Genomic DNA, 22,115 nt, shown 5'->3' with positions numbered 1-22,115 from the left:
CACGACCTGAGCAGAAACCAAGAGTCAGATGCTTAACGGACTGAGCCACCGAGGCACCCCTACCTTTGACTATCTCTTCAAGATAAATTAAAAGAAGTAGAGTAAGTGGATCAAAGATCTATCCATTGGGTAGCCTCAATTTACACTCCCAGCTGTCTAGATGGCAATGCCTACTCACCAGTATGAGTGTTTTTTTTTTTTTTTCAAAGATTTTATTTATTTATTTGACAGACAGAGATCACAAGTAGGCAGAGAGGCAGGCAGAGAGAGAGGAGGAAGCAGGCTCCCTGCAGAGCAGAGAGCCCGATGCGGGGCTTGATCCCACGACCCTGGGACCATGACCTGAGCTGAAGGCAGAGGCTTAACCCACTGAGCCACCCAGGCGCCCCACCAGTATGAGTGTTTTAATGTTTGTTCATGTTCATGTTTTAATGTTTGTCAGGCTGACTGACAAAAACCAGTATCTCATTTTAATTTGCTCCGTTACAACTGAGGCCAAGTATTTTCACATTTCCTCAGAAAACGATAGCTGATCTGCTGCTTTTCCCTTCTCAAGGAGAGTAAGTCCTTTTCCTTCATTTGTCTTCTTATAAGGCCTTGAAACAAAGAACCACTAGGAGACTGGCTGGAGTTCTTGGGCTGACCGTCATATGTCAGTGACTGAGCTACTAGCTATAACCCTTGAAGGAAAGTTCCAGTGCACACAAAATTATCAAGGGCATATTTTTATTTTGGAATTGTTGTTGTGTGTGGTAACTTAGAAAAATTCTGTGGTTTCAGAGTTAACAGAATGCTATAATTTTTCTCAGGAAAGTGTGGTGGGGGCAGCCAGCTGTGTGTCTCCAGCAGTCACCTCAGGCACCCATAAACACCTACAGATGGAGTAATTATGCTGTGTCACCCTTTGTCACCCCAAATGAATTATCTATATGAAAAATAAAAATAAAATTGCACCATTTCTTTAGAATGCCTTGGAGCTACTTTTAGTTTCAGTCTGAACGAGTCTTCTCAATATCCAGGAAGAGAGATAATGCAAATTATGCAAATTATGACTTACAGATAAAACTTCAGGAAAGGGCCAAGGGTGAGTGGCAGTATGTCATACCAGGAGTAAGTCTGACAGGAGCTGTCGGATGGCACACACGTCCTTGGGTCCACATGGGCTGGCCAGGCTCTCCAGGTAAGCTGGCGTGTCTTCCTTCCTGAAGAACACATTCTCAGGGCTCTCTAAGTGGCCTCTCTGGTCATGAGTTTTCTCTCTTCCAGGAAAGGACTGCACTTGCTTTACAACAGTTAGTAGAAGAGTTTGAGTAAATCCATTAGTAAGCAAATGGGATAACCGGAATCCCACAAGGCAGGGGACTGAGGCATTATCTGGTATCTTGGTTCTCAGCCTTTCTCAACCTACCAACTGCTAACCATTTCGGGTAACTGTCAGTGACCAGACCAATGTAATTGTCTTTTGAAGGCCCAATGGTCCCTAGGGAACCAATGAAGACTGCAGAGCAGGAATTTAAGTTTTAGAAGGGTAACTGTCTAGTCTACGTTAGAAAAGCTGATATAAATTGAAGTGGAAGGCAGGGAGCCAGATGAGAGGATTAGAATAGGGCCCTGAAGTCGCTGGAGACAAAAGCCTGGATTGGAGAGATACTTGGGAGATAAAGCGAACAGGATTAGATAACTGACAGGAGAGGGGGTAGAAAGAGGGAGAGTAAAGACTCCCAGAATTCCAGGGGCACCCAGGTGATTCAGTCAGTTAAGCCTTCGAGTCTGGGTTTGGGCTCAGATCATGCTCTCAGGGTCCTGAGATCCAGTCCCAGTTAGGTTTCCGCGTTCAGCGGGAGTCTGCTTAGGATTCTCTTCCTCCCCTCTCCCGCTACCTCTCTCTCTCTCTCTAATAAAAATCAATAAATCTTTAAAGCAAAAAAAAAAAAAAAAAAAAAAAAAAAAAAAAAAAAAAAAAAGACTCCCAGGCTTCTGGTTTAGGCCATCTGGGAAGACAGTGGGCCCATTACTGTAGGTTAGGGCAGGAGAGCAAGCGCAGGCTTGGCAGGAAGGCGTACCTACCGCCTCCAGAAGGAGGTGTACAAGTGACTGAACATAAGGCTGCGGTGCCTGGGAGAGGGGTCTGGACCAGTCGGCAAAGCAATGGAGAGGAAGCCGTGAGGTATTATTAACAAGAGTAAGGAACTGGAGAGGCTTCTCGGTTTGGGGTGTGCAGAGTGTGGGAGGTAAAGCGGTGGGGTTCCAGCCGGACGCTCAGCCCCCTCACCATTCAGAGCCCAGGAGACTGGTGGGGATGGGTGGGGAGGAACCGGATTTGGTCCATCCCGCCCTGCCCGCCCCCTTGTCCTCCTCGGCTATTGGACAATTTCTCCGTCCGTCAAGAGCCCGCCTCCTCAGGTGAACCAATAAGAGCCGGCGAGAGGATGCTTCCTTCTCCATCTAGATCTGCACAAGGGGCCGCTTCAAGGAGGTGAGGCTGGAGGAGTGGCAGCCGCGGCACTGTGCGCAGGCGCGGAACTGACGGGACGGACCCGGCGGCGGTGGTGGCGCAAGCTGGTGAGAGGAGAGCGAAGGTCCGAGGTAAGGAAGGGGGGCGATCGTGGGATGCGGACTCTTCCTCCAACCCCCTGGGTGTCGCCTGCGCCTGGCTCACCCCGGCCCGCAAGATTGGATCAGGTGATGAGGTGGAGAGCGGAGGTGAGATGAGGTGAGGGGGCGGACCCGCAGCGACGGTCACCCCACCGCGCGCACGCGCCACATGGGCTCGCGGACTTGCCAAAGACCCTTGGCTTCGGACCCGGGCACCGCACGAGCTGCTTTAGCTCTTGGAGCACCCCTGTGAGCTAGGCGCCTCGACTGAATTTGCCTGTTTGGCAGGCTGAAGCTGGGGCTCAGGGACGTGGCCGGTGCGGGCTTGAAGGAGATCGGGCTTGGTGGACTCCGGAGCCGGAACTCTTCTTTATGAGGCTGTGGGTCAGAGACTTGAACTTGGGACCTGTTTGATTTTTTGAGGGGCGCGAAATTGTTTGAATCCCTGCTGCGGCGGACCTTCTTGGGCTGGAAAGCGTTGCCTGGTTTCTCTGTAGGGCCCCGGAGGGGTGGGAGGTGCCAGGCGCCCTCTGTACTCCTTGACCTACCGCCCCGGCCCCACGTTCAGCGGGGGGGGGGCTGAGGGGAGGAGGACGATCCTTAGTTCTGTAAGCTCCCAGTGCCTCAACAGACAAACTTGTGGAGGGCTGGTCTTCGGAACAAAATCCGAAAACACGTGGGAAACGCTCCTCTTAGGTCATCTGAGAAAATAAAATAGAGCAGGGGTTTTTTTGGTTTGTTTGTTTCTTTGTGGGTTTTGTTTTGTTTTGTTTTATTTTGTTTGGGTCTAAGAAAAAATGCCATCAGAGTCTGTTGAAGCTGCTAGGAAACTGTTCCTTTCGTGTCCTTGGGGAGGCATGTGAATCTTTTGGAAATCAGTTTGGCAAGACAAATCTACACCCTTTGACCTACTGATTCTGGCCTTCGGGAAATAAGTAGGTTAAAACCTAAGTAGGGAAAAGGTTGGTGTGCAACACAGTGCCGTTTGGTGTTCCATAAATGTTAGCCAATGGAAACGACCTCTGAATCTACAACAGTGGAGAACAGTTAAGTAAATTGAGATTGTTTATGCCAAAATGGGGTATTGCACATGCATGAAATTTATTGTGAATAAAATACTTTTAAAAAGAAAACCACAGTGTAAGTTGTGGTTTCAACTATATAAAAATGTATGCAGAATGATTAGAGGAGTCACCTAATGATAAAAGTAATAACTACCTTTTTGGAGCAGAAGAGTCATATTTCATTAAATCCTCAAAAAAAACCTCATGAGGCTGGTGTTCTCATCCCACTGTCAGACAGCTGGAGCTTAGTCAAGTGAAGCAGTGTATCTGATGTTAGAGAGCTCGTGTCATACCTGGTTTGCTTTTGGGCCTTTGGCAATGCCATGTCGACCAGTAGTTGAGGACCTGTTGTGTTCTTTGTGTAGGGCTGGGCCCTGGAAAGCCACTGGTGAGTAAGGGAACCTGGGTTCCTGATTTCATGAAGCTTATAGAACAGTGGAAAAGCAGGTATCTTGCGTCAGTTGTGAGGAATGAATGAGCCCGTGGGGAAGCCTTCAGTGGCTCTCTAAGAGTGGAGAGCATATAAAAACCCTGTTTTCTCCACTTTCTGGAATGTTACTTATGTGTTGTAATGGGAGGTAGGGCAACTTACTTATGTATTTTGAATTTAGTCAACTCTTTTGAAGTTTATCTTAAACTGCATTTGTTCAGGATGGTAGCACAGAAGTCATTGTTTGTTTGTTTTTTTTAAGATTTTATTTATTTATTTATTTATTTATTTATTTGACAGAGATCACAAGTAGGCAGAGAGACAGGCAGAGAGAGGGGGAAGCAGGCTCCCTGCTGAGCAGAGAGCCTGATGTGGGACTGGATTCCAGGATCCTGGGATCATGACCTGAGCCGAAGGCAGAGGCCCCAACCTACTGAGCCACCCAGACACCCCCAGAAGTCATTGTTTTTAAGAAATTTAATTTGAGCTTTCTTCGACTCTTTAATTTTCAGGTCTAAAGAAAGCCCCTTTTGCTGAAGGAACACATTTGCTGGTATAGTTTCATAATGCCAAGTACTTTGCCCTTCTGGATCTTAAAAAATTCTGTGAGGAGCGGCATTGCAACATTACAGGGGGGCAAACGTTTATATTCAAGGTGGGCCTCAAATGGAAATGAAGCAAGGTGGAGACTCTTTTCCTACCTACCAGGCACCAGAAAAAGCAGTGTCCCGTGCAGTGGCTTTGCTCTGCAGAAAGCCTCCAGACACACATCAACAGAGGAAGATGACTTTCAGTTGCAGCTCAGCCCTCAGCAGGTAAATGAAGTTCTGCGAGCCGGCGAGTCAGCCCACAAGATTCTTGACCTCGTCAGTGGAGTCCCAAATTCGGTGTTACGGTTTGAGAGCAACCAGCTGGCTGCCAATTCCCCGGTGGAAGACCGTCGAGGTATCGCTACCTGCCTGCAGACCAATGGTCTGATGTTTGGCATCTTTGATGGACACGGTGGCCATGCGTGTGCTCAAGCAGTGAGTGAGAGGCTCTTCTACTATGTGGCCGTGTCACTGATGTCCCAGCAGACCCTGGAGCGGATGGAGGGAGCTGTGGAAAGCATGAAGCCCCTGCTGCCCATCCTGCATTGGCTCAAGCGCCCAGGGGACAGTATCTACAAGGATGTCACGTCCGTGCACCTCGATCACCTCCGTGTCTACTGGCAGGAGCTGCTTGACCTGCACATGGAAATGGGACTCAACATTAAGGAAGCATTAACTCATTCCTTCCAGAGACTGGATTCTGACATCTCGCTGGAAGTCCAGGCCCCCTTGGAAGATGAGATGACAAGGAACCTTTCACTCCAGGTCGCCTTCTCTGGAGCAACAGCTTGCATGGCCCACGTGGATGGAGTTCACTTGCATGTGGCAAACGCTGGTGACTGTCGGGCCATCCTTGGGGTCCAGGAGGACAATGGCATGTGGTCTTGTCTACCCCTCACCTGCGACCATAATGCCTGGAACCCGGCCGAGCTGTCACGGCTGAAGAGGGAGCACCCTGAGTCAGAGGACAGGACAGTCATCATGGACCACAGGCTGCTGGGCGTCCTCATGCCCTGCAGGGCCTTTGGGGATGTCCAGCTGAAGTGGAGTAAAGAGCTGCAGCACAGTGTCCTGGAGAGGGGCTTTGACACCGAGGCCCTTAATATTTACCAGTTTACCCCCCCACATTACTATACTCCCCCCTACCTGACTGCCAAGCCTGAGGTCACCTACCACCGGCTGAGACCCCAGGATAAGTTCCTCGTGCTGGCCTCAGATGGTCTGTGGGACGTGTTGGACAACGAGGAAGTGGTGAGGCTGGTGGTGGAGCACCTGGCCGAAGCAGGTCGGCACAAGCCAGACCTGGCCCAGAGACCTGCCAACCTGGGACTCATGCAGAGCCTGCTGCTGCAGAGGAAAGCCCAGGGGCTCCACGCAGCCGACCAAAACGCGGCCACACGTCTGATCAGACACGCCATAGGGACCAATGAGTACGGGGAGATGGAGCCTGAGCGGCTGACAGCGATGCTGACGTTGCCAGAGGACTTGGCAAGGATGTACAGGGATGACATCACTGTCACGGTGGTGTATTTTAACTCAGACTCAATAGATGCCTATTACAGGGGGGGTTGAGAGGCTCCCGTCTGGCCAACGTTAACTTAAATGCTTTGCTAAGACATTTTTCATTTATCCTTAAGCTGGCTCTTCAGACCTTACTCTTAAAAAGGCAGGCAGATGTAGCTTGCTTAAAAATAGACTAACGTGAGCGAAAAAAACTAGCCTTGGTTTAAAAACAGTAGCAGTGATTTCATGTCCCCGAGTGTTTTGGTCACCTTTTCTATGCAGAGAGGGCAGGGCATGGAGAGCATATGGGCTTGGGCCCATAGCCAAAGCCCTTTTATAAAGACACTCTTGTTAAACTGTCAGCCTGAGCCTTCCGAGGGTAAGTTTAATCATCGTTCTGAGAATGTGAAGAACTTCAGGATTTTATGAGGTTATGCCGCAAAATCAGCACACTTGGCAGTTTTCCTCAGTTCACAGTCGTGGACAGCTAGACTATGAAGGAAGGTTTTGTTTAGTTTTTATTTTTAAATTACTAAGACCTAGGTTTACAAAGCATATTTTAGAATACTTTTCTATGCAACATTCGAACTTTTTTGTGTGACTCTACTTGTGAAAACATTATGTGATGCTACACCCTCATTGTGTTTTAGGTTGGCCTAAAACCGAGTCCTCAGAGTTGCAAACGGGCCTGTTTGTAAGCATGCTTGGAATGATTCGTCTTGGTTTTCAGCCAAGAGGAGTGAGGGTGGGTAGGCCTCTACCAGCTGAATTCACTTGTGCATCTGGCGAGCCCTTCTGCTGTGTCTCACCCCTTGAACCTTGAGCCATACTAGGAGGTAACTTCTGTCTAAGCCTTAATTCCTGGCCTTCCCTGCATTAATAAAATACCCTCCGGGCTTAGCCTCTGGGCAGGTTAATTGAGAGCACTTAGCCTTTCTGATTATACCTCTCAAACATTCTTCTGTGAATTCCACCTAATCCTCCTACCTCTGCTCTGCTGACTGCCTCGCTCTGCAGCTGCTGACTGCGCAGTGCTGTCCCGGAGGAAGGCTCCCTCTCCAGAGGGTTGCAGGGAAGGAGAAGATGTGATTATGTACCATGATAGTTGGGACAAGTCAGTGGGCAGGATAAGACTAGACCTGAGTCTGGACTGTGAAAACACAAAGGATTTGAGAAGTCACTAACTGAAGGCTGCCTGTTCACCTCCTGAAAGGCAGGAGGCAAGTGGGAGGAGTGAGATTGGTCAGACAGGACACTTGCCTGGAGACTGTGGGCTGAACGGCCTCAGCTGCTCCTTGGGGAGCAGACCATATTTAGTATAGGAGTTGGGGCAAAAATAAAAATGTGACCCGTAATGACTTCTGTGGGCGGCACAGTCTTCGTGTTTATTTCAAATGAAGGCACGTGCCTCCTTTCTCGGGGAACGAATTTCATGTTCTCGTGAATTGCGGTGGCATTTAAACAACAGGAAGTGTGTCCCTAAACAGAAACACACATATAATCCCACAAAGCTGACCATTCTGTCTTCCCGCACTACGTTGGTTGAACACTCTCTTCGTCTCCATCTTGTGCCATCCACTGAAAGAAAAGAGAGTTTGACTTTTCATGTCCCAGTGACATTCATTCATGTGTTGGGGACTTCTAGCTGGGACACATTCCTCTGTCTGCTTTCCAGTGTAACTTTTTGGTGACAGGGGCTTCATCTCTACTCAGTGCTTCAGGCTTGGTCATTCTATTTCAAAACCATAAGTGTTCCTTTTGATCTCCTACATCCTAATTGAGAAATGAAACATGAATCACTGCTATTGTGCTTGCAGGAAGGTTTGTTGCTGGAGCTGAAGACTGCTTGTCTGTCATCCTTTGTTCTTGATGCCAGCTCAACCCTGGCCCACCTCCGGGCATTTACCATATTTCTGACTGTCTGAATCCCATTTGGGAGCCTAGTGTGGGTCACAAAATACATCTGATGCAGTAACTCATGGGACAGCTGAGAGGACACAGACTTCCTGCCTGCTTCTCCAAGCATATCTGTGTTCTCTCTCTGCCTAATATATTGCCCGCTTTCTAGTCGGTATATTGAAGTGGAAAAAAGGCTGAATTGTTGTCTGCCTTTTTCCACAGTGAACTCTCTCAGGCTCTCTGAGCTCTTTCCCTGAATGCTCCAAGGAGAGCCTCCTGGTTAAGCCCCAGCATGTCTATGTCCCTGACCCAACTTCTGGTGTCACTGGCCTTTCCGAGGCAACATAGGCTATTGCTGGAGGACACTGGAATTTGAGAGGGAGTTGGTGGTACTTGTCAGTCTTCCAGAGCATTTATCATTTCTTTTATGTGAAGCTTTCAATTTTGAGACATCTAAAATGAACTAAGAAATAAGATGGACCATTTAATATTTTGGATGTAACTTGAATACATTATGCTTTGGTTCTTTAAATTGCGTCATAGTTTAGGTAAGAGGCTTTGGTAATATTGGCATAATATAGATATTGTTTTATGTATAAATAATACAACCCTGCTGATTCCGGGGATTGGTCAAAATAGAGAAGATGGTATAGTTCTAGATTCAAATTAGAATGCTAAGTCAAGTTACTTAGATTCAGTTTTTCTTACATAGTATTTGTAACAGTCAAGCTAATTTGTTATTTTTTAAAAAGCTGATTTGTTAAAATGAAAATGTGAACTTTGAGGTATGTTAATATATAAACAGTTTTCCCAGAAGTCGGATTGGCCTAAAAGATCGTTTGCATCAGACACACTGGGTAAAAGTTCAGTTTAGACACAACTAAGTTGCACCTTGTGTACGTCAGTGCAATAGAAACAGCTTGAACTTGAGTCAACTAAAGAAGAGAATAATGAATTGTATGGAACAAGAAAATGTGTTCAGAACGAGTCTGGCTTGACTCTTTGATCTCTCAGTTCCTGGTAACCTATCTTCACTTGACAGCTCTTGGGAGAACTCTGCTTCCCAGATTAAACCAGAGGATCCTGGAATGCAGCCATCGTAGTTTCATTTTAAAGTGGTGCATTTGTCTCAACATGACTCCTTCCCCTGGCAGAAAAAAAACCCTGGTGTAGCTTTGGAGCTGGGCTATGAAGACTGGTGCTGCTGTCATCATGTCGACTGCCTGGCTTATCACTGAGCAGGAACGTGTGCTGCTGTGCCATCATCTCTTGAGCTGGCTGAGCCTCTGTCCCTTATACCTGGGACACCTGCTGTGTAACGTGCTTCCTGGAAAATAATTCTTATCAAGCATTGACTTGGAAAAATGATTAACCCTGTTCTTTCATATTTACTGACATTTGTATTTTAAGATGTATAGCAATGTTCTTATTGGACATGGATTTTCTAACTGTTAGAGATATTTAAATGAAACTTGTCAATAAAAGAGGCTAAATGAAATTTGGTGTCTTTTGGTTTGAATAGTAATTTCCTTCATTCCTTAGGGTACTGGATTAGTCCAGTCTTTGAGTCACCACCTTTATCTGGCCAGGGAAGATTTTAGTCTGTTCAAGGCCCCCCCTCCCCCATGCCCCCAAAGAAGTTTTCTCTGCAAATTTTTGATGGCTGCTGACCACACAGGAAGTCCTCATTTGGTGTTAACCCTGTGTGCAGGGACCTGAAATGAAGGAAAAGGAAGTGAAGGCTTGTGTTGTAAGGATGTCCACACACTCAGTGCCAAGTCCTGCTGGGGTTTTGTATTATTTAACTGAGTTCATAAAACCAGCTTGTGTTCAATGCAGAGCCAGCGTTAGGGAAAATTTCCAGGCAGTTACCTCCAGAGTTGAAGAGTCCCCTCCTTCCCATCCCCACTCCCTGAGCTCTGTCTTTCTGCCTCTGAAGAGAAAAAGCTCCTAAGGACTGCCCCTCCACCCCACCCCCATCCCCCCCCCCCCCCCCCGCAGGGCAGCAGGGCGCTTCTTGATAGCAATCCAACTATTAAGTCATTAACACTTCAGTGTGGGCTAGGGTGGTTCACCTGGGCTTGAAGAGGAGCAGGTTTGCTGGAGGGAAAGGTGGAAAAGGGAATGTCTGAGGTCTGATGAAGATAAGAGGAGGAGCTCTTTCCCTCTTGAATATCACAAAACTGAAAAACTTGCCCCGGACACTATGGTAGGGCTGAGATTTGAACCAAATCCACAGTCCATCCACTTGTCCCAATAATGGCCCCTTCAAAAAGGGAACATAATGCATGAAAACTCTTTCATTGCACAGTTTCAGCCCAGGGTGGGTGGAGATGGGATGGAGAAGTAGGTGGTGCTGAAAAGAAGCTAGATATACTTAACACATGTGTTCCAATATTCCGTCATTTTGGAACATGATAAAAATACAAGGGGAAAAATACAAGGGAAACGGAGAATTAAATTTTAAAGATTGAGCTCTTTGGACTCCTTCCAAGGGGAAGAAATAAATTCATGTCGTTTCCTTCATATCTAGAGTTTTTGTTTTGATTTCACTTGATGCTGTTAAATCCCCTATAGTGGTTCCCAGGCTCGTGGCCCTCTGAATCCGGGGTGGCCAGTGCTCCAAGCAGCTCCCTCTGGAACGGGTGAGTCCCTACCAGACTTCTAGGGGTCAGAGTGTCTTCGTTCCATGAGCCCTTGACACATTCCTTTCTGTCACGTCTGGAAAAGTGGTCTATGGAGGGACTTTCCAAAACCTGCTCTGTCCCAAGTCTTCACTCTTCCTGCCTTTCCAGAATTCTGGAAAGACCTCACTGGCCCAACCTTATCCTCCTTACAGCAGATGAACAGAAAGAACGTCTGCCACCAAATGCTGCTCTGTCCTGTCCACCCTGCACACACCTTACGCCCTGGGTCCAAGGCTCCCGGGATGGCCCCTCCCAGTGGGGGGCTGAGAGGTGTGACCTTGGGCACAATGGCCATGAGGATGGGCCAGATGGAGCAGGGAAAGGAGCATGAGGAGTGAAGAACAGGGGTGGGTCTGGTCCAGTGGGTCTGAGGACAGACTCTGGGGTCTTTATGGAAGCAGAGATGAGAGTGCAGTGAGGGCTAAGGCGAGAGGTAGCCAAATGTGGTTGGGTGGGCAAGGGGGGCGCCTTCGGTGGTCTCCTGGGAGAGGAGAGCGAACGCCGCCAGGCAAAGCGCGCAGAAGGGGCTGTGGGCGTGGCCTACGCCTGGTCCGCGTAGAGGTGCGGTGGGCGTGGCTTTCTCCTCGTCGGCTTGGAGGTGCGGTGGAGGCAGCACCGCACCCCTCCGCTCCCCTTCACTTCCCCTGCAGGGCTGAAACCAGGCGCTTTGGGGCGTTGGTTCTTGTTTTTCTCCTCTCCACTCCACTGCTGTAATATCAGGCCTGGCCCCCTGTCCTGCTGATTGTAGAATGAACGAGGAAGGATGGGGGGATTGACAGAGGGAGGGATGATTGGGGGGAGGGGGGAGCAGATGAAGAGGAATCAGTCAAAGAGAGGTCAGAGAAGTAGTAGCAAAACCGTGAGCGGTGGTGTGAAAACGTGTGAGGAAAGGGGCTGAGGAGAAAACCGGTGGGTGTGGATAGACGAAAATGCACAAGTGATTTTCAAAGCATCACTAAGGAGAGGCAAGGTATTCTCATGTGGGGCTCAGGACACAGGGTGGGCCTGGAGCGTGGGGGCTGGCTCTGTGATAAGAGGCGGGCTGAGCTGCTGGGATGACCCTTCCTCTGAAATAGTGTGGCGTGGTGGGTAGCGGATGGGGAATGTCATGGAGCTCACAGGTCTTTGGCTTGTGGGAAGAGAGAGTATCCCTGGGTTCACTTGGGGCTCCAGCGGCTTTGCTGACTCCAAACTGGACTTTGGCACTAAGGGACGGAGGAGCCAGCTCTTTTCTGAACTCTGCCTGGTGTTTGGTCACTCAATCCGGAGGAGGACATGACAGGAACACCAATGGGGAGCGCTCGCGCCTGGCACCGCCTGTCCAGGCACTTTGCTGGGGGATTCTGCCCAGAAGCAATGTGAGACAGGAGTCTGCCTCTAGATGTCACCATCTGGCCATGTTGGTGCCAGCCACAGCTGGAGGGAATGGGAGGACTTCATGCCTGAGATGAGACCCTGAGGCACGGTTCAGCCAGAGCAGAGGGTCCCTGGGACTGCAGCCTGGGACACCCTTCAGGGAGCCTCACCAGACCCTGGACCTCCCTGGGGCTGGAGTGAGTTTGGGGTAGGAGAAGGACCCTGTCCTGTGATCACTTAACCCTGCTTTGTAGGGACAGGGCGGCTGAAGTCCCAAAACAGCCAGAGCCAGGTGGTGGCTGTAGGTGGGGGGGGATCAGTTGCCACTTTTTCCAGTCTCCCCCAGTGTGGGTGCTCCCCTCTGTGGACTGCTCCACACCTCTGAACCCTTCCCACCTCCTCTTCCTGCTCCCTGAAGCTGGGCCCCACAGCCAGCTGCCCAGCTCTGGAGTCCACTGCCCCATCCCCTGTCCCAGCCCCAAGAGCCGTTCAAACCACCTTTACCCGCCACCCGCGGTCCCCAAACAACAGCTTCCCCCTCCTGTCAGCTCCACCCAACACACAGCAGTCAGAGTGACTGTGGTCAGACTCAAATATTATGTATCACTCGTCAGCTCCAAACCTTCTAGGCTCCCCCTCACTCTTGGGAGAAACCTCAAAATCTTCCTCCCCAACTTCCTCCACTCCTCCCCAGGTGTCACACAGGAAGAAAGAAATGAGTAGAGAGAAAAAGGCCTTTCTTCCACAAGCTGAGGTCACCTCTTCCAAGAGTCAGGCTGCCCCCTGGTCATCCCTGGGAGGGAGGCTGGAACCGTCCCCCCTTTTGCTCCTTGTGATTTTAAGGATGACCACAGATTCTTTGCCACCCCTCCCATCAGGCTGTGGGGTCTAATTCTCCTCCTCTTCAATCTGAGCTGAACTTTGATACTGGGGATTGATATTTGTGTGCGGCAAAGTCTGGATAACTGGTCAATCTGAGAGATGGCTGTGATGGTTAATTTTATGTGTTAACCTGACTGGGCTAAGGGATGCCCAGAAAGCTGGTAAAATATTATTTCTGGTTGTGTCTGTGAGGGTATTTCCAGAAGAGATTAGCATTTGAAACAGTAGACTGAGTAAAGAAGTGGGTGGGCATCAGCCCAGGGCTAGAACAGAAAAAAGAGGCCAAGGGAAGAAAGAGGAAAATGTGCTGTCCATTGAGCTGGGACATTCACTTGTGCTCTGGGACATCTGGTGCCCCTAGTTTTTAGGCCTGTGGACTCTGACTGGAACTTAGACCATTGATTCCCATGGTTCTTCGGCTTTGCACTGGAACCACACTGCTGCCTTTCTTGGCCTCTAGCTTGTAGAGAGCAAAGCATGTGGAAGAAAGGCCTTTTTCTTTCCTGCATAAGCACGTGAACCAATCCTTCATAGTAAATCTCACGATTATATGAAGCAAGTATCATGAAGCCATTCTATAGATGGTGAAACTGAGCCTGGAAAAGTGAACCAATGTGCTCAAGATCACAAAACTAGTAATGTAGAGCTGAGTTTTGAACCCTGGTATCTGACTTCAAAACTTCCTCTTGGCTTTCATGTGATTGCCTAAGCGTTCATGTGATTCTGTTGAATATCCACTCATCTGATAAAAAAAAATATACCAACATGCCCTCTCTGCTCCCTTAAATTAAAGTCAGGCAGGGAGGAGTGATCTATCTGTGCAAGCATTCTAGCAGAAGCTAGAGGAATGTTTGGCAAGATGTGAACTGGATGTACTGTCAGGGGTCCCACCCTGAGGCTGGGTCTCCGTCTCTGCCTGGAGCAGGGCTGTGTGGGTGCAAGACAGGACGCCTTTACTTGTGTTCCCAGTCAGCCTGGCCTGTAGGGTTGGGAAGGCAAAAGCAGGTGGAAACTGGGGGAGGGGTTGCTTGCCTCAAGCAGGTGAGAGGGGCCTGCAGATCAGAGCCTCCCTGGCTTTCCTGACCTCGGCACCCTGGACTGGTCTCCAATCCCCCTCCCTGCCCTGGGCTTGGCACCTCTGGCTTGGGGGAGAGCCCAGAACTATTCTGCCACACAGTGAAACCTGCTCTCCTGTCCAGCACCTGTCAGAATGTATCAGAGAGAGAAGGAGAGAGGGACAGGACCAGGCAGCTGCAGAAGGGGGGGGTTGGACAAATATGGCCGTGGCCCTGGTGTCAGTAAGAAAGAGAAAGTGGACACCGCTGACATGGCCTTGCTCAACATACTGGACAAAAAGATTCTGGTGCAAAGTCGGGTGGACTTTAAGGTGACAGTGAAAAAAAGTGATGGTGGAAGACCTTTATTATTAGACGGGAAATTGCTAAATGGAGATACTGTAAGTGGGGGGGGGTAGGGTGGGAAATCACATTATGAAACTGAATGTACAGTGTGACCTCAAGCTGAAATCTTTCCCCAACCCCCCAGCCCTCACACATGCCCCTCCACCAGCTCCCTCGTGACTTAGCCCACAGGCCAGGGGCTGGCAGTGGAGGAGGGGACTGTGACTATATTGGGAAGGGGATGAGATCACCCAGAGGCTGGCTGATTTAGAACCGGGTAACTTTTTCCACCCATATGGCTCTCAGAGCCTTCTGCACTGGCTCATAAACCTTGGCGCCAGCCTGCAGGGTAGAGGGGAGCCACGATCCCCTCCCTAGGGGAGGAGATGGTGGTTGAAGCTGGATAGGGGACAGGTACTAGGTTGAAGTTAAGATAGAAATGATAGGAGTGTGGGGCGCCTGGGTGGCTCAGTGAGTTAAAGCCTCTGCTTTCGGCTCTGGTCATGATCCCAGGGTCCTGGGATCGAGCCCCACATCGGGTTCTCTGCTCAGCAGGGAGCCTGCTTCTCCCTCTCTCTCTGCCTGCCTCTCTGCCTACTTGTGATCTCTGTCAAATAAATAAATAAAATCTTAAAAAAAAAAAATGACAGAGTGGACCTAGTTGTGCCCAGGGTCCTGCTGGGATCCTACAAAAGCTTTGCTCCCAGAATGCTGAGTATTCTAGCACCACCGGGGACCTTTTTGGGCATTTCGTGGGTGCAGGAATATCCCAGAGGGTGGCGAAGGTGACCACCTTGTGGCAAGCTGAGCCAGGTCCCCTTGGGCCCAGCTGTAACACCTTGTTTTGTCTTGAGATTCCTATTTGCCCGCCTGACTCTCCCCACCGAGAAGACCCCATCCCCACCCCACCCCCATTCCTGGCCAAACCCAGGGAAAACCCTGGTTGGGGGTAGCTGTGAAGGAAGAGACCCAGGCTGGGAAAGCAACCGAGTTCCAGTTCCAGCTCAGCAAATAACTAAGTTCAGTTCATTTCCCACCCTTGACCATGGTACCCATCAGTCACCCTCAAACCTGTGCTCCAGCCTCAGGGAAATGTCATAGTAGGTCACAGCATGTCCCAGTCCTCAGAGATTTTGCCCATGCTGTTGTCCCACCTTGGTCATTCTTTCCTACTCTGGCTGCCTTTGTCAACCCCCACCCCCTGAGCTGGGTCAAATGTCATCTCTCCCCCAGTCAGTGTCCACCACGCTGGCTTATCCATTTCCACTGGGGTTGATCCTGAAGGCAGGGGCTGGTTCCAGGGAAAATGCTCAAACATGTTGGATGAAGAAAGGGGAGGAGCCCTGGAAGGGATGAGGGGTCAGAAGAGGACCAGCTGTGAGCCCAGCACCGTCCTGTGCCAGGGCCTCGAGTGGGACCTTGGGGCCATAGCAAACAACAAAAGCTTATGGTTTGAGGCACCCTGACCTGAGCTTTGCAGGCAAGGAGCAGGAGCTGGACAGAACCAGAATGAGCCAGAGCATCCCCTCCTTAGCCCAAGCCCTGGGCAGCAGGGCCAGGAATGGAATTCTCCAGTTGGATGGAGTTTTTCCTGGAAAATCCCCACAAGCCCTTCCAGAAACGTGCTTTTGTGCCTGACTCTGACTCCTTCAGACTGGTGGGTAAGAGGCCTGTTGGCAGGTGGGCTATACAGACAAGGCCCTTGCCTTCTCTGGACCCCTTGCACTCTGGGACAGCCGAAATAGAGATTCACACATCAATTGTGCACTAACTGTCAGCTTCAGGGATCGAGGTCCCTATCATTTGAGAAGGACGCTGATGCTTGGAGATGCCAAGCGACTTGTCCAAGATCCCGTGGCCGAGTCAGGATCTGAAGCCCACCTCTCGAGGGTTGGCCTGCATACAGCTCCAGTCCCCACACCCCATTCAGGATTCCTGAAAGGGCAGGGTGAGCCTGCAGGCCAAGGATGCCACTTCCAGCTCAGTTCCATTTGAGCAAGCCTGGCCTGGCTCTGTGCCTGCCGCTCTCAGAATAACCCTGGTAGTTCTGGGCATGGATCACTGGCCATCACCTGGGATCTATTTCAGTCCTTCGGGTAACAAGGAAGTCTCACCTTGCGCGGTAACCACTTGGGACAAGGGTGGAACAGGTGACCCCCCAGCCCTAGCTGACCTTGCTGCCCTGTTGGGAAATGACCCCAGAAGGGAAGTGGGAAGACTGGCTGTCCTCTTTTCCCTTCCCAGCCACTTCCCAGAATCTGGCTTTCTACCCCATCTCCTCTTCCCCTCTTCTTGGCAGTCCACACCCCCTGCACACACACACACACACACTATGACCCGGAGGCCAAGAGGATCTTCATTTCTCCTCATGACCCGTTACCAAATCTTCCACATCTGAACAGCTGGAAAATTCTTCCTCACATCTAACTGTGGAAACAAGCCCATTTCCTTAGGTTCTAACCGGAGGGTTCTAGAATCTGGAGCTGTCTGGGGATCCAGCATGTAGAACTTGAACTTCTGGGACCCCGAAACCCTATGGGAGCAGGGGTTGATGGCATTTGAGATGGCAGAAGCTGCAGGCATATCAAAGACATTCTGAAATGTCAGGTACAATCTCAGGGGTCCAGAATACAGAGAGGAACACCCCAGCCGAGTTGGAGGAGCTCCTTTCTACAGAATCCAGTTGTGTTCCTGGAGGAATATTATTGCCCAAACTCAGCAACATAAATCCATTTTAAATAAAAAGACTGGAAGGAAACCTGATTTAAAAAATGTTACTGTAACAACAAAAACAAGAATGACCATCGCTGTAATGACAACATAAAAAATAGTAGTTCTTCCCATTTTCTGAGGGTGCCTGACATGCCAGCCCCTGCGCTAAGTAAGGGCTTTGCTCATACTATCTCAGTTAATCCCCACAACGTGCTCTTCTCTCCACAGCCCTGGCCAGCGGCCTGCAGGGTGAGCCTGATAAATGAGGTTGGATTTTGCCAGATCTGCAGCTTCCCCAGAGGTGGATGGAAAGCCCTCAGCCCAATACACAGGGGATGCCATGCTCCCCCCAACAGGCAGTGCTGGGTATCAGAGGGCAGGGTTGGCCCCCAGAGGCTGCCTTCCAGGAGCCAGCCAGGCCCACCAAGTTGACCGCAGCCCCCACTTGGCCCTACTCCTGTAGGCGCTGGGGCTTGAAATAGTGGCCGTTTGAGAGCTGACAATCAAAGGGCAGCTAAAAAAAGTCCGCTTCAGTCTGGGCTCTGTCGCACACGGCTCTTAGGGCCTATTTTGGGGGAGAGGGTGCCGACGTGCCAATGGAAAATCCATGAGGCGGGAGTCTCCAGGGTGGGGGACCTGCGTGCCTCCCTCTCCCCATCCTGGCCACCCACCAGAACATATGTGCATGGACACGTACACACACACACACACACACACACACCTGCAGCCCTCAGGCCTAATTCCTTACTGGACTTTGTTCTTAAAACAGCCTAGGAAAGGGATGAAGAAACTGAATCTCAGAGAGGGGAAGCAACTTGCATAAAGTCACACAGCCGAGACATGGGCAGGACTGTGGCTGACCTGGGCTTCTGCAGCTCACAGTACAGTGCTCTTCTTCTAGAGGAAGCCCCTGCCTATGAACTCACCGGGGAACCCAACACATTGTCTTCTGGGGCATGAGAAACTCCGGGCTTGTGTCTTATCATTGGGATTGGGTGGGAAGCTGAGGACAACCTGTGGGTCTTAATGACCACATGGGAAGATGTTCCCCTGGAAGTCCCACTTCTGATGGGACCTTGCTGGGCTGTGCAGGCAAGAGGCAGCTGCTGCAGACCTTGTCCCAAGTGAGCCCATCCCCTAACCCAGTCCATGTGACCATCTGACTGTCCCCCTACCCAGGCCCCCAAAGCTGGCAGCCCTGGCCAAGTTTCCAGAGAATGTGTCAGATAAGGGGCTGGTACTCATGACTCCCTCCCACCCAGCCACTATCTCTGACCCTGTGGCTACCACTAAGTAGGTAAGAATAGCAACAGCCCCTGGTGACAGGGCAGGCACACAGGGACAACACAGCGACATCTTCAGGCAAGCACCAGGCCCCCTGAGGCAGCAGTTCTAGCCCTATCCAGCTCCCCTCACTGTCCTGGGTCCGAAGTCCCACAGCATCTTAGGAGACAGGGCCAGGCCTTGGCCTTGGCCTCTGTTGCCTCAATGGATGGGCTGTGGAAGGCAGCTTGCCACCTTGTTAGGGCCTGCCCTCTGCTGAGGAACCGTGTGACCTGGAGCTGCATACTCGTCCCTCTCTGGGTCCAGAAGCAGGACAAGGAGGCCCAACGGCCCCCTGGAGACTGGCAAACATCCAGCGAGGCCTCTCCTGGGGCTAGAGCCCTTTGTTGTCCTGGTAACCACAGCCTGGCGGGGCTGTCAAACACCCCCATGAACCCTGACCCTCTGACTTCCCAATCAGTGGGAATTTGGACGGGGTAATGCTGTGGGAGTCCCTAGGACATGAGTACAAGGTAGGGGGTCATGTTGTGACTGATTCCCCTCTTCAAGTCTCCCTATGACACTCCTGTGGGTGTGCTCCACTGTGTCGCACGAGTGTGCGTGGGTGGCAGAATCACTCAGAGCGAAGAAGCTGTTGTCATAGAATCCAGGGTGAGCGTCACCGTGACACCAGAGTGAGGAGATGTAGGGAGCTTGGTGTCCAAGTTCCTGAGTCACTGTGATACCTGGGGGGTGGCGGGGAAGGAAGCAGCCCTCTCCCGCCCCCACCACCACGTCAGTGGCCCCTGCAGCTCCCACAGCCTGACTCACTACATAGCTCAGACCTGGCCCAGGCCCCTCCCCGCCAGCCCCCTTGCCCTCTTCATCTTCCCCTGGAGCCTACCTCCTGCCAGCCTCACCACCCCCCCGCCAACCCCTGTTGATCCAAGCAGTCTTGGGGAGAGGGGTCAGGGAAGGGGAGGAAGGGAGCGGCTGGGGTGAGTTCCGGCACACTCCCACACTGTGACACCATGCAGATCAGACTTTAATATGAACGTTCACACCCACATTCACACACAGACACACACACATACACACACATGCATGCATGTGTGTGCACTTAGTGGAATGACAGGGCCACCAAGGGGTCCCTAATCTCAGTCTCTCAACACTAGCCCTGCCAGGTAGGCCCCCATAATCCTTGAAATCCTTTGGATCCTCCCATATCTCTTAGGTCCCCTCATTAGAAACATGCTATCCCATAGCAGCAGGACCTCTGGAGGTATGATCAGAGGAGGAACTGCCCTGAGGCCCAAGCTAGGGTCCTGGGGTGGATATAGGTAGGTGTGGGTGGGATCAGAGTCTCTGAGGTCCCCAGACTGTTTCTCTGTGAGTGAGGGCCAGACTGACTTCTGGGCCTCTCCCTTCAAGAGCCTTAATCTCTGGGGCTGGAAAAAGTTTAAAAATATCCTCATGTTTACATTCTTTCCAAGCCCGCCTCCCAATCCTCTCCTCAGTGCTGGGTCCCTTTGATCTGGTCCTGTGCCTCTGAAAGGGGCCTGGGAGAGGGGGAGAAAGAGCTCCCCACTGGGGCAGACCCTATGACTCCCCGAAGCTCCCGACAAGTCTGAACCCCGTGAGACCCCTCAACGTCTCCGCAGAGAGAACTTTAGACCTGGCAAGGAGCCAAGGCTGGAGGGGGTGTCTTGCCCAGGGTCACCAGTAGGGCCATGTTGGGGCTAGAGTTGGGGCTCCCCTTCAAACTCCCTCCCAAAAGCCTGGACCTCATGGGGCCCCTGGGGAATGTGGGAGTAGGGGGCTGCAGTATGCGCCTCGTGCAGCAAGGAAAGTCACGTGTACTCAGCTCTTGTTGTGGGCCCAGTGCTGTGCTAAACACAGTTTAGCAGGGATCATCTCATACAGTCTTCTCAACAACTCCATTTTTGTGAGTCCCGTTTTATTAACAAGTAAACCAAGGCTCAGAGAGGTGAAGTGACTCCTCTGGGAACACACAGCAAAGATGAGGCAGGGCATGGACCTCATGTTCCTTTATCCACACTGAGCTCTCAGTTATTCCTCACCTTGGCTTAGCAGCTAGGCCCTGCCTGCAGAATGAGGCCTGCCTCCCGAGGGTAGTCTCTACCAGCACTCACTGACCCACAGCCAAGTCCACAGACCAGTACTGGCCCTGTGCTTCTGACCCTCTGGGACCCAGAAGGAGGACTGACCCCTCTCTGATCCTCACTTTCCTCTATAGAATGGGCTGCAGATCATGGAGAGGCTTCTGTCCACAGACTCTCAGGGAAAGTGAGTCTGCATCCCTGGGGATTATGGACCTTCTGGTCAGCACCAGAACTGACACAGTCAGAGGGTGGCCTGGGGCCTGGAAGCCAAAGCAAAAAAGGCCTCAAGCTGGGGCAGGTGCTTTAATTTGCCCTGTCACCATCCACTCCTTCCTTTGTTGGTACCCCACCGACCTCTTTACCAACCCATCCACCTGTCCACCCATCCACCAACCTGCCCGCCCACTCACCCATCCACCTAACTACCTGTCCATCCATCCAGAACAAAGACCCAGAGAGTGGGGTGACACCAGGGTCCCAGCTCAGGTGCTGTTGGCTGGACTTGGGAAGGTCCCTTCACTTCTTCATGATTCGCTTTCCCATTTTTACAAGAAGGAGCTGGCCTGTTGATCTCTAAGCCCCTTCTCAGGGATCTTGTGGGAGCAGAGGCCCGCTGAAGGCTGTGGACACTTGAGGAGAAGTAATTCTAACCTCGGCCAGACAGTCCCACCTTGCACTCTGCTTCCAAGACTCTCAGAGGCAGCCCTTCACCTCTCTGACTTTCAAGAAACTCCAGGGGCAAATGGGGCCAATAATCCTGCCCTCACAGGTTGGTGGGAAGATCAGATGAGATGCTACCTTTGAAGAGCTTTGCACCCTGGAGATTTCTAAGTGGATGCAGGCCAAATAGAGAATCCTGGGAGAGGGGCAGGAAGCTCTGCTTGAACCGCAGTAGTTAGCAGAACCTCCAGTTGGGATGTGTGTGTGTGTGTGTGTGTGTGTGTGTGTGTGTGCGCGCGCGCGCACGCGCACGTGGGCGCATAAGTGCGTCCTGGGCTCAGGATGGCGGGGACCGGCCTCAGAGTTCATTCCTGGGCTGGGGATCCTCTGTGAGTCACTCAGACTCTCAGACCAACCAGGATGCCCACCCCATCTCTCTTGGTTGGGCTTGGCCCCCATCCCACAGAATCTGCCAGGAGCAGAGAGATTATCTCCTAAAAATAGGGCCTGGGCCCCACAGAGGTTGTTTTTCTCCCTTCCCCGTGATTTACCATCATCAGCTCAGGGTGCCTGGGACAGCAAGTCCCACCCTGGCTCCCCAGAGACCGTTGGGATGGGTGCATGGAGGATCAGTGTGTATCTAGGGTCAGTCAAGGGTCAGGGATTGGAGCTCCGCCCAGAGGTGTGGTCAGGGCTCAGCAGAGCACCAGAGTCATGGTTTAATCTTGGGTCAGGGAAAAGGGTTCATTCACTAGGGGCAGGGGCAGGGACATCTCTAGGGTGAGCCATGGGGTTTCCTGTCCTTCTGATTCCCCCTTTCTCTGACTTTCTGCAGACCCTGCCCCAGTACATTGACCATCATGTATATGAAATCCAGAGGTGCCCTGGGGCCTGTGCTGGAGCAGAGGGACCCATTCCCAACCTCACCTCTCCTTTTTCAGTCCGATTAGA

General features: G+C 51.2%; 1 protein-coding gene across 4 annotated transcripts; it reads left to right on the top strand.

Annotated features, from left to right (window-relative positions):
• The first annotated feature begins 2,434 nt into the window (after window positions 1-2,434).
• PDP2 (pyruvate dehydrogenase phosphatase catalytic subunit 2) lies at window positions 2,435-7,304 on the top strand. Of its 4 annotated transcripts, none has more exons than XM_059152542.1 (2): window positions 2,435-2,586; window positions 4,602-7,304. In XM_059152542.1, the coding sequence occupies exon 2, from the start codon at window positions 4,656-4,658 to the stop codon at window positions 6,249-6,251; it is 1,596 nt and encodes a 531-aa protein (XP_059008525.1). In that variant the 5' UTR covers window positions 2,435-2,586; window positions 4,602-4,655; the 3' UTR covers window positions 6,252-7,304. The 4 variants fall into 4 exon arrangements, with proteins under 4 accessions (XP_059008525.1, XP_059008528.1, XP_059008527.1 ...); XM_059152545.1 differs by lacking the exon at window positions 2,435-2,586 and adding an exon at window positions 2,587-2,703; XM_059152544.1 differs by lacking the exon at window positions 2,435-2,586 and adding an exon at window positions 2,587-2,713.
• The last annotated feature ends 14,811 nt before the right edge of the window (window positions 7,305-22,115 follow it).

This window comes from Mustela lutreola, chromosome 16, assembly GCF_030435805.1.
Source record: "Mustela lutreola isolate mMusLut2 chromosome 16, mMusLut2.pri, whole genome shotgun sequence".
In the NCBI taxonomy this organism is placed as follows: Eukaryota; Metazoa; Chordata; class Mammalia; order Carnivora; family Mustelidae; genus Mustela; species Mustela lutreola.
This window is presented reverse-complemented; position numbering and strand designations above follow the sequence as displayed.

Excerpts from the sequence above, each read along its gene's own strand:
- PDP2 (XM_059152542.1), top strand. The coding sequence starts at position 4,656 with ATGCCAAGTACTTTGCCCTTCTGGATCTTAAAAAATTCTGTGAGGAGC.